The 12,095-nt window shown below is 48.0% G+C and overlaps 1 protein-coding gene across 7 annotated transcripts in view; it reads right to left on the bottom strand.

Annotated features, from left to right (window-relative positions):
- The window catches only part of PLCD4 (phospholipase C delta 4), a 51,927-nt gene that overhangs the window by 6,909 nt on the left and 32,923 nt on the right, over nucleotides 1–12,095 (bottom strand). For 6 of the 7 annotated variants that reach the window (XM_060193888.1, XM_060193882.1, XM_060193885.1 and 3 more), the window contains 6 exons: nucleotides 11,391–11,535; nucleotides 9,437–9,589; nucleotides 6,454–6,642; nucleotides 2,289–2,445; nucleotides 1,883–1,999; nucleotides 1,548–1,720 (listed from right to left, as the gene is read on the bottom strand). In XM_060193888.1, the coding sequence (XP_060049871.1) occupies nucleotides 1,548–1,720; nucleotides 1,883–1,999; nucleotides 2,289–2,445; nucleotides 6,454–6,642; nucleotides 9,437–9,589; nucleotides 11,391–11,535 (934 nt within the window). The remainder of the gene's footprint in view (nucleotides 1–1,547; nucleotides 1,721–1,882; nucleotides 2,000–2,288; nucleotides 2,446–6,453; nucleotides 6,643–9,436; nucleotides 9,590–11,390; nucleotides 11,536–12,095) is intronic. The other variant, XM_060193889.1, reaches the window with a different exon arrangement.

A 12,095-nucleotide genomic window follows, 5' to 3' on the forward strand; every position in this document is an offset into this window, starting at 1 on the left:
CTCTCTGCTCTGCTCTGCTCTGCTCTCTCCTCTCTGCTCTGCTCTCTGCTCTGGTCTGCTCTCCTCTCTCTGCTCTCTCCTCTCTCCTCTCTGCTCTGCTCTGCTCTGCTCTGCTCTCTCCTCTCTGCTCTGCTCTCTCCTCTCTGCTCTGCTCTCTACTCTGGTCTGCTCTCCTCTCTCTGCTCTCTGCTGTGCTCTCTGCTCTGCTCTGCTCTCCTCTCTCCTCTCTGCTCTCCTCTGTCTTCTCTCTACTCTGCTCTGCTCTCCTCTCTGCTCTGCTCTGGAGGATATAGAAATAAGAACATGGGGGTGGGCGTGGAACACCTGGTTGAGCGCAAGTGCTACAATGCTCAAGGACCCAGGTTCAAACCCCCAGTCCCCACCTGCAAGGGGGAAAGCTTCACAAGTGGTGAGCTGGTCTGCAGGTGTCTCTCTGTCTCTTCCTCTCTATCTCCCCCTTCCCTCTTGATATCTGGCTGTCTCTATCAAATAAATGAAGATAATTTTTTTTTAATTTTTAATAAAAATTAAAAAAGATTTAAAAACAAAATAAATAGAGTGCTAGGTGACAAGGACCAGAAGCCAGGATCCTGAGCCCCATCGCATCTCAGGGTTGAAAGAGAGACTTCAAACACCCTTGCCAGTGAATGAAAGCTCTGTAGATGAACACACATCTCACAGTGGCTGTATTAAGTGTGTGTGACCTCAAGCAGAAGTTCAACAGTATTCATTATCAAAAATCGACATCAGAGCGTGGACAAGTGACATCAAAAGCACCTTCGCAGGGGCACACAGATGATGGCAGTCAATGCTAGACCACCAGGCACTGTCAGCAGCAGTTCATGACGTCCAGACACGCACGCGGTGGGCTGGAGGGCAGCAGTGTGCCCACCGTGCAACTTTAGGCCTTTCGCCTGGGGGCTGTGGGCCGGACTGCTCATTAGCTTAATGAGTCTCACCTGCTGCCCATCAGTGACCAGGCATTTGCAGCCGGAGGGGGGCGGGAGAGACTGGAGGTGGTCAGCCTTCCTTTTGTTCTACACACAGCTTCTCAGTAATGAGGAAAATAGTTCAGTGGAGAAATCACCAATATATGAATAAGTAACAGGCATTATAATTCAGAGATCTGCACCATCAAGAAATCGGGTCTCCAACGGGAGACACAGGGCCTTACACTATGGCTTTAATTCTGGTAACCCATCTGCCATTTGCAGAGCAGTCGAGCAGAAACACAGCAAGATTGGGAAGTGGGCACAGCCATGACAGCGACCCCTTCCACAGCGATTACACACACCAGCAGGTGCTGGAAGGACTTAGCTTTGGGAGGTTGGATTCCTGCCCCCATTTTCCAGATGAGAAGCCTGTGGTTATCAGACCCACGCAACACCACAGAACCTGAGATGAGTTTGAACCCAGTACACTGGCCACAAAGCCCAAGTGGTAAGAAGTTCCACCACTTAGAAATCCTTCCTTTGTCCCTTCTGGTAGGACTAGCCACCTGTACCCCCACCCCCCGCCAGCACACCCCCATTCCTTCCCCACTGTACCTGGATCCGGAGAATTTGGGCTTTGGAAGGGCCAACGGGCCTCTCAGGGTAGAAGGTGCTCTGGGCGTCACGCAGGAAGCCCGGCTTCAGCACGTAACCGCAGCCTCCGTTCTGGCGGAAGAGCCCATCACAGATATCCATCTCCAGCCCCGCCGTCTGTACATTCATAGCCACTGAGGGCCCCAGAGAAAAACAAAGGGGGGTGGTTCACTGTGGGGGCCAGCTTACCTCTCCTCTGGGGAGTTAGGAGGGTATTGGACACAGGCAGGGGATACCTCTACAAGCAGCAACTTCTGGAACTTTCCCAGCCCCATGCCAGCCATATTCCCCCTCACCCATCTGGCAGCCTGCGTTCCAGAGCTCCTGGGGGTTGTAGTTGGAGGAGTCGGTCCTCAGGCCACTGGGGTACACTCGGCTTAATTGCCAGGCGTTGTGCTGCACAAACTCATTGCCTGCAAAGAAAAGGCGGAGAGCTGGAGGTGTAGTTTATCCCCTTCCTCCTGCCCCCAGAACCCTGCTCACCGCTCCCCTCTTGTCCCCAGCAGGCATCCACCTCCCCCTCTGCCCCCCCCCCCCCCGTTTTCTTTCCCTAGGATCTGAGCCCACCTTTCCTAACTCCTAACTGCTCCCCTCCCCCACGCCTGCTCGGAGCATTTCTTTGCTCCCTTGTCCATTGTTCTTGGGTTTTTTGGTTGACAGTTGTCCCAGTGCCCTCCCTGTCCTCTCCCTTTTGGTCCTGACCGGCCTCCTTAATGAGGCTCTTAGCCTTGGCTTCCGAGAAGGATGAGATCTCATAGAAGCGATAGTGATCCCTGGAGTGAGCGAAGCTGTGGAAGGAGACAGACTTCAGGTAGACAACCAGGGCAGAGAGGGACGGGCACAAGACGGACTTGGGTCTCTGGAAATGCAGAGTAGAGAAGGAGAAAGAATTGAGCTTTCAGTCATGTGATAGGAAAGAAGTCCCCCTCACATCCAACACCCTAACATGAGCCTCTGTCCACTGCCTTCTCCCTCCTGCTTGGCTGGAAAAGAGAGCTCAGAGCCTGGACCAGAGTATGACAGCCGATGGGCAGACAGGAGGGCAGGTGCGTCACAACCCAGGAATGGGGATGAAGGCAGCCCAACACACCGATGGGAGGGGTTTGGCTTTGTGTAACCACATGGGGGATGGGTTTTCAGTTCTTACTGATGAACAGAGGTATGTTTAGTCTTCTTGTTTTTTTTCTTTGCCTCCAGGGTTATCGCTGGGGCTCGGTGCCTGCACTACAAATCGTTCGTTGTTGGATAGGACAGAGAAATGGAGAGAGGAGGGAAGACAGAGAAAAGAAGAGAAAGACACCTGCAGACCTGCTTCACCGCTTGTGAAGCGAGCCCCCTGCAGGTAGGGAGCCAGGGGCTTGAACCAGGATCCTTGTGCGGGTCCATGCAGTTTGTGCTATGTGTACTTATCCCAGTGTACCACCGGCCACCCCCCCCTTTTTTTTTTCCTTAACTCACTGTATCGGGAGAAAAACAAAGGACAAGGCAGGATAAATAGCTCACTTGGATAGTGCGCTGCTTTGCCATGTGCACAATCCAGGTTTGAACCCAGTCACCACCACATTGAAGGAAGCTTTGGTAATGTAGTGTCTCTCTCTTTCTCTCTCTCCCTCTCTGTCTCTATCTTTAGAAAGAGAGAAACAAAGAAAGAAGCAAAGAAAGAAAGAGGAAGAAAAGAAAAAGTAAAGGGGCTGGGGGGGCACCTGGTTGAGCATGCATGATACAGTAGGTTTGAGCTCCCAGATTTTGCGGGGGCAAAGCTTTGAGAGTGGTGAAGCAGGGCTGCAAGTGTCTCTCTGTCTCTGTGTCTCTCTGCATCTCTAACACCCCTTCCCTCTTGATTTCTGGCTGTCTCTATACAATAAATAAATAAATATTAAAAAATAAAATTAAAGGAAGGAAGAAAAGGGAGCACAGTGTGAAAGGGGATTGAGGGTGACCAGGTATACTTAGCACATTAGAGTCAGTCAATATTTGGGCTGGCAAGAAAGCTTGTTTGGAGAGTCTACCTGCTTTTTCATGCTCACAACCCAGGTTTCAGCCCAGCCACCTCTGCACTGGCAGAAACTATTGTACTATGGGATCTATTTATCTACCCATCTATGTCTGATTTCTATTTTTCTCTTTCTCTCCTCCTCCTCCTCCTTCTCTTAATCAACACACTGCTCAGTTCTGTCTTAAAGTGGTACTGAACCTAAGACTTTGGAGCCTCAGGCATGGAAGTCTCTGCATAACAATTATGCTATTTCCCCCTGCTCATTTCTTTGCTAACTGATGAAAGTGGGAAGGAAAGAGAGAGAGAGAGAGAGAGAGAGAGAGAGAGAGAGAGAGAGAGGACACCAGTGCATCACTGGCATATGCTCTCCTCACTCCCAGGACTCAAACTTGGGACCTCATGCTACAGAGTCCCACACCTTACTGACTGTGCCACCTTCCAGGCTGCTGATTCTCTTTTCCTATCTATCTGAAAAAGTTGCCCCAGAGACAAGAACAAAAACACAAGTTAATACTTTTTGTTTCATGGCTGGTGGGGGGATGGTGGTGTGACAGTCTAGGATTGATTTATTTGTTTTTCCTTCAGAGAGAGGAGACAGCACAGCACTGTCCCCACCATCTATGGAGCCTGCCCCAGTGTTATGGTATTCCCATGAGGTGCCAGGATTCAAACTTGAAGCCTTGTACATGGGAAGGTGAGCTTTTTTTTTAAAAAAGATTTAAAAATATATATTTATTCCATTGTTTTGTTGCCCTTGTTTTTTATTGTTGTAATTATTGTTGTTATTGCTGTCATCATTGTTGGATAGGACAGAGAGAAATGGAGAGAGGAAGGGAAAACAGAGGGGGGAGAGAAAGATAGACACCTGCAGACCTGCTTCACCTCTTGTGAAGCGACTCCCCTGCAGGTGGGGAGCCGGGGCTTGAACCAGGATCCTTAGGCTGGTTCTTGCACTTTGTGCCACCTGCTTAACCCGCTGCGCTACCACCTGACTTCCAGAACGTGAGCTCTTAGCTAGGTGACCCATCTCCGTCTCCCAGGCCCCTAACATCAGTGGATACTGTCTAGACAAAGATGTACATGAACCCAGATATAGAAGTCAGATAGCCAGCCAAGCCAGAGCAGGATGACAGGGTCCATCCATGGACACAGATTCAGATGTGTCTTCTGAATTCCCATTTCCACTCCCTGGCGTGGCAACAGCTCAGAGTTCAAAGTCAGTTGACCCAAACACGTGCAAGGAAGTGAGAAAGGCAGGCTTCCAGCCAGGAGTTTGGTGGACCCACGCAGGGAGCCCCTTCCCCACAGAGAGGTGCCAGGGCATGGTCTTCCCAGAGCCGGCACCTTCCTGCCTGTCCTGCTCTTCACTATGTCTGACCTCTCCACAGACTCACTTTGCTGAGAAACGTTCTCTAACTGAGCTCCCTTTAATGCAGACCATGGCCGTCACTTTGGTCCCCAGCACGCACTCAACAAAGCCGCCCCGGGGGCCACCATACATGCTGCTCTGCTGTGGTGCAGGAGACTCAAACCTGGGTCCTTGTGCATGAGAACATGTGCACTCTGCCGGTAAAGCATGAGTTCAATCCCTGGCATCAAATGTGCCAGAGTGATGTTCTGGTCCTCTCTTTCTATCATAAATAAATGATTTCATTTATTTATTTTATTATTATTACTACTATTATTTTATTTATTTATTTTTACCAGAGCACTGTTCAGCTGGGGATTGAACCTGGAAATTATGGTGCCTCAGGCATAAAAGCCCATTTACATAACCATTAAGCTATCTCCCTAGCCCATAAGTAAATAAATCTTATTTATTTACTGTATAAAGACAGAAATTGATAGGAAGGGGGGAAGAGAGTGGGAGATAAAAAGAGAGACACCTGTAGTACTGCTTCATGGTCTCTGAGGCTTTCCCCCTGCAGGTGAGGACCAGGGGCTTGAACCTGTGTCTCTGCACACTATAAAGTGTGCACTTAACCAGGTGTAAACTGACTCTCATGCCTGAGGCTCCAAAGTCCCAGGTTCAATCCCCCAGCATGACCATAAGCCAGAGCTGAGTGCTCTGGTAACAAAAAAAAAAAAAAAGAAAGATTCCATGGCCTAGAGCAGTTGGGAAGCCACCGCAGTGTACACCCACACAACAGCACAGACAGAATGATCTCTGTTCAAGAGCAAGGACCACTGTAAGGATCCTGGTTCGAGCCCCCGGCTCCCCACATGCAGGGGAGCTGCTTCACAAGCAATGAAGCAGGTCTGCAGGTGTCTATCTTTTTCTCCCCCTCTCTGTCTTCCCTTCCTCTCCATTTCTCTCTGTCCTATCCAACAACGATATCAATAAAAAAATAATAATAACTACAACAATAAAAAAAGATAAAAAAATGAATCATCTCTGTTCAAGGCTTGATGCTCTCCGGCAGCAAGTCCCGCCCTGCCTACCAATCTTTTCCTTTCTTCCTTCCATCTTTCTTTCTTTCTTTCTTTCTTTCTTTCTTTCTTTCTTTCTTTCTTTCTTTCTTTCTTTCTTTCTTGCATCCAGGGTTATTGCTGGGGCTCGGTACCTGCACTACAAATCCACTGCTCCTGGAGGCCATTTTTTCCCATTTTGTTGCCCTTGTTGTTGTCGTTATTATTGTTGCATTAATGTTGTTGTTGTTGGATAGGACAGAGAGAAATGGAGAGAGGAGGGGAAGACAGAGAGGGGAAGAGAAAGATAAATCCCTGTTTCACCGCTTGTGAGGTGACCCCCCACTACAGGTGGGGAGCCTGGGGCTCGAACCAGGATCCTTATGCATCCTTGAGCTTTGCACCACATGCACTTAGCCCGCTGAGCTACTGTCCCACCCCACCACCCCACCACCCCCCTACCTTTCTTTTGTCTTGACTGCGAGGGCTCAACTCTGGGCCCTCAGGCTCACTCTGGACCTCAGGCTCCAGCTCTGGCTCTCCCTCTCTCTCCAGCTGAAGCTCCAGCTCTTCCTCCTCTTCCTCTTCCTCAAGATCCTCCTCTAGTGTCTGTAACTTCTTCCCCTTCACCAGAATCTTCCTCCGCAGCTCCTAGGGGACAGAGAAGAGGGGTGTGTTCACCTGTCTGTTCTGGACCATCCTGGGCACCATGTAGGAAGCCCCCTGCCATCTCCTTCTCCCTCACACGATGCAGAGTGATGCGCTAGTTCTTCCTCCCCCACCTCTCTCATGAAATAAAATTTTTTTTTTAATCGCAAGGTGATCTGAAGGACACAAACTGCCTCATCAGAGGCCTTTTTTTTTTTTAATGACCTTTATTTACTGTATAGAAATAGCCTCGAGAAGGAAGGGGGTGATAGAGAGGGAGAGAGAGACAGAGAGATACCTGTAGCACTGTTTCACCACTCGCAAAGTTTTCCCCCTACAGGTGGGGACTGGGGGCTTGAACCTGGGTCCTTGCGCCTTGTAACATGTGCATTCAACCAGGTGGGCCACCAGCCAGCACCCACGAAATAAATCTTTAAATGTACATCTGGAAATAATATTTAAAAATTGAGGGGCTGGGTCGTGGTACACCTGGTTAAGCGCACCCACGCAAGGACCAGGGTTTGAGCCCCAGCTCACCACCTGCAGCAGGGACGCTTCACAAGCACTGAAGCAGGTCTGCAGGTGTCTCTCTTTCTCTCTCCCTCTCTCTCTCCCCCCTCTTAATTTCTCTCTGTCCTATTGAATAAAATGGAAAAATAAATAAATAAATAAAGGAAAAGATGGCTGTTAGGAGCTGTGGATTCATATTGACACCTAGTCCCAGCACTAACCCTGAAGGCAAAAAAAAAATAGAGAGAGAGAGAGAGAGAGAAATTGACAGATTTACTACATGAAGTTTAAAAAAACCTCTATAAAGTGGGAGATACTATAAAGACAAATTTAGGGGCTGAGGAGACAGCACAATGGTTATGCAAATGAGTTTCAAGCCTGAGGCTCTGAGCTCCCACGTTCAATCACCAGCTAGTGCCAGACATAACGCAACTATACACAATATAGAATATATGTGAGACGTGGTCTAGTAGGTGGCACAGTGATAAAGCTTTAGATACTCAAGCATGAGATCCTGAGTTCGATCCCGGGCAGCACATATGCCAGAGTGATGTCTGGTTCTTTCTCTCTCCTCCTATCTTTCTCATTAATAAATAAAAAAACTTTTAAAAAGATAGATAGATAGATAGATAGACAGACAGATAGATATAGAGAGAGAGTCGGGTGGTAGTGCAGCAGGTTAAGTGCACGTGGCGCAAAGTGCAAGGACTGGCATAAGGATCACAGTTCGAGCCCCCCGGCTTCCCACCTGCAGGGGAGTTGCTTCACAAGCGGTGAAGCAGGTCTGCAGGTGTCTTTCTCTCCCCCTCTCTGTCTTCCCCTCCTCTCTCCATTTCTCTCTGTCCTAGCCATCAACAACAACAATAATAACTACAACAATAAAAAACAAGGATAACAAAAGAGAGTAAATAAATAAGTATATATATATATTTTTTTTTTTTTTAAAAAAAGGATATATATGAGACATAAAAGGCAGATAAAGCAGGGTCAGGCAGTAGCGCAGTGGGTTAAGCGCACATGGTACAAAAGGCAAGGACTGACGTTAGGATCCCAGTTCAAGACACTGGCTCCCCACCTGCAGTGGGGTCGGTTCACAAACAGTGAAGCAGGTCAGCAAGTGTCTGTCTTTCTCTCCCCCTCTCTGTCTTCCCCTCCTCTCTTGATTTCCCTCTGTCCTATCTAACAACAATGGCATTGATGGCAACGATAACGATAACAACAAGGGCAACAAAATGGGAAAAATGGCCTCAAGGAGCAGTGGATTTGTGGTGCAGGCACCAAGCCCCAATGATAACCCTGGAGGCAAAGAAAATAAAAAAGGCAAATAAAAGATGATCCATTCACTTTTTTTTTTAATGCAAAACACCTCAAGCAGGTCTTCACACATGCATGATGCCTCTGTGGATCAATTTTTCTATTTTTTATTTTATTTATTATTATCATCGATTTAAAAACATGAGCAAGAGAGGACCAGAGCATCACACTGGTATATGCAATGCCCAGGATCAAACTTAAGACCTCATACTTTTTTTTGCATTTTTGCTTGTTTGTTTTTAATATTAATATAACTCTTTGTAGGGAGTCAGGGGGTAGTGCAGAGGTTAAACGCAGGTGGTCGTGCAAAGCGTAAGGATACCGGTTCAAGCCCCCGGCTCCCCACCTGCAGGGGAGTTGCTTCACGGGTCTGCAGGTGTCTATCTTTCTCTCCCCCTCTGCCTCCCCCTCTCCTCTCCATTTCTCTCTGTCCTATCCAACAACGAAGACATAAATAACAACAACAATAAAACTACAACAATAAAACAACAAGGGCAAAAACAAAGGGAAAATGAATTAATATTTTAAAAAAAGAAAACACATTTAATATATATATAACTCTTTGTAGTCTAATTTATTCATTTGTTTATTTATTTATTGGAATAGAGACAGAAATTGAGAAAGAAGGAGGAGATAGTGAGAAAACGAGTAAGAGAGAGGGGGTCAGGCGGTAGTGCAGCAGGTTAAGTGCACATGGTGCCAAGCGCGAGGACCGGCATAAGGATCCTTGTTCGAACCCCCAGCTCCCCACCTGCAGGGGAGTTGCTTCACAGGCGGTGAAGCAGGGCTGCAGGTGTCTATCTTTTTCTCCCTGAGACTTCAGAGTCTCAGGCATGAAAGTCTTCAAGGATATCAAGGAGCAAGAAAGTTCATGAAGTTCCCAGATAGGAAGATGGGAACGAGAGAAGATTGGAGGCAGGAGCCAAGGTGGAGAATATATAGATAGGTGTGGCTGGGGGTGCAGGAACCCTACCTCTGGTGAGGGCAGCTGAGTGGGCAGCAGGCCGTCCACCGTAGTGCTGAGTAGCTGGTCCCCCAGGATCTCGGTCAGGTGGCTTGCCAAGGTCTGCTGCTGGTCCCAGCTGCAGTGGTTCTCCAGGGACAAGATGACCGGGTAGTCTGATGTCTGAGAGGAGGGGAGGGGACACAGGAGGCAGACCTCTGAGTCCTCTAACTCCCTGGTGTCCCTATCTTCTCCCTCTCCACCCTGTGACCCATTCAGCTGAGCTCTCTGATTGTTAAAACCCTCCAACTGCTCCCCCCCACTCCAGGTCTTCAGGGGGGATTCCTGGATCTGGGGTCCAACCAACAATCTAACAGTCACTCTTGGGTCCCTAGTGATGTATGAGTCAGGTCTGACTCAGGGCTCTTTGGGATCTTCAAATTTCCAAGCACAGAGACAGAGGAGTTCGGTTATGTTTTCAGATTACACTAGATTCCCACTGCCTTACCCACCACTCTCTCTGTTCCCTGTCCACCCACTCTCACAAGGACAACAGAAGTTATGGGGTTCTCTGATTACTGATCTCTGTAAATGACCTTGATGGCCACCCATCGCTAGGAACATATGCAGTGCTCATTTATAACCATCCCTGAATACTTTCCTGATGCCTCAGAGATAAAAATATCTCACTCTGTATATATATTCTTTTTACCAGAGCACTACTCAGCTCTGGCTGATGGTGGTGCTGGGGATTGAATCTGGGCCTTTGGAGCTTCAGGCATGAAATTCTTTTACATAGCCATTATGTTGTCTCTCCAGCTCTCTCTCTCTCTTTCTAACACACACACACACACACACACACACACACACACACACACACACACAGATTCATTCCAGTACTAAAGTTTCCTTCAGTGTGGTGAGGGTCAGGCTTGAACCTGGATTGCACACAGCATACTAAGTAAGCTATTTTTCTTTTTTTTAATTTTTTTTTTTTTTATTGGATAAAGACAACCAGAAATAATGAGGGAAAGGGGTGATAGAGAACGAGAGAGACACTTGCAACACTGCTTCACTTGTAAAGTTTTCCCACTGCAGGTGGGGACTGGAGACTTGAACCTGGATCCTTTTGTACTATAACAATCAAGCTCAACCAGGTACACCACCACCAGTCCAAGTGAGCTATTTCTCCAACTCATTAAAATCTCTCTCTTTGGGAGTTGGGCGGTAACACAGGGGGATAAGTGCACATGGCACGAAGCGCAAGGACTGGTGTAAGGATCCAGGTTCGACACCCCTACTCCCCACCTGCAGGTGAGTCGCTTCACAGGCAGTGAAGCAGGTCTGCAGGTGTCTGTTTTTCTCTCCCCCTCTCTGTCTTCCTCTCCTCTCTCCATTTCTCTCTGTCCTATCCAAAAGTGACGACATCATAACAACTACAACTGCAACAAGAAAACAACAAGGGCAACAAAGGAGAATAAATAAATAAATAATATTTTTAAAAATCTCTCTCTCTTTTTTTTTTAATAGGCAATGGGGCAGAGATATTGGCTAGCCATAATGCTGAAGAGCCACAAGCCTTTTAAAAAATTTTTTTAAAAATTTACTTATTCATTTATTCCCTTTTGTTGCCCTTGTTGTTTTTTATTGCTATAGTTATTATTGTTGTTGTTATTGATGTCGTTGTTGGATAGGACAGAGAGAAATAGAGGAGGGGAAGACGGAGGGGGAGAGAAAGATAGACACCTGCAGACCTGCTTCACCACTTGTGAAGCAACTCCCCTGCAGGTGAGGAGCCAGGGGCTTGAACTGGGATCCTTATGCTGATCCTTGTGCTTTGCGCCACGTGTGCTTAACCCATTGCGCTACCACCCGACTCCCTCCAACCCATTAAAATCTCTTCTACAAGCACAATCTCCACTTCCTCCTTCCAGCCTCCACCCCATACCAGAACCTCCTCCACCATCTCCTAGCCAGCCCCTACCTGGAAGGCGTACTGAGCCACCGAAGCCACAACATCTTTGAAGAGGATGCGGGATGTCAGGGTGTGCCCATGGTAGACAATAGGCTCCCCGTTGGGTCCGTCCCATATGTCCACCTCCAAGCAGCGGCAGCCTCGCTTCAAGGCCCTGAAAGACCCCAGCCCCCAGGGTGCAGGTGGGGTCAGAGCTGGTGGTTCACTCTAGGGACTCCCTGTGCTCTGCAGGCAGGGTGGGGGCTCTCTGAACTTAGCCAGAAGCACCCCTTCAAACTGCATCTCCCTGGAAGCTTCTCTGGCCACAGTATGCAGGTACAGCTGACCCTTTTTTATATAGTACTTTTATTTATTTTCCAGAGCACTACTCAACTCTGGCTTAAGATAGTGCAGGGGACTGAACCTGGGACTTTGGAACTCTAGGCATGAAAGTCTTTTTGTATAACCATTATGCTAGCTCCTCTACCCATTTTTTAAAAAAAATACTTTGTTTATTTGCTATTTATTGGATAGAGACAGAGAAGTCAAGAAGGAAAGGGGAGACAAATAGAGACACCTACTGCACTTCTTCACTGCTCAGGAAGCCTTCCACCTGCAGGTGGAGACCTAGGGCTTGAACCTGAGTCCTTGAGCACTATAATGTGTGAGAGCTCAACCGAGTGTCCCACCACCTGGCCCCTCATACTACTTCTTCTTCTTCTTCCTCTTCTTCTC

Source organism: Erinaceus europaeus, chromosome 7 (genome assembly GCF_950295315.1).
Source record: "Erinaceus europaeus chromosome 7, mEriEur2.1, whole genome shotgun sequence".
NCBI classification, from domain to species: Eukaryota; Metazoa; Chordata; class Mammalia; order Eulipotyphla; family Erinaceidae; genus Erinaceus; species Erinaceus europaeus.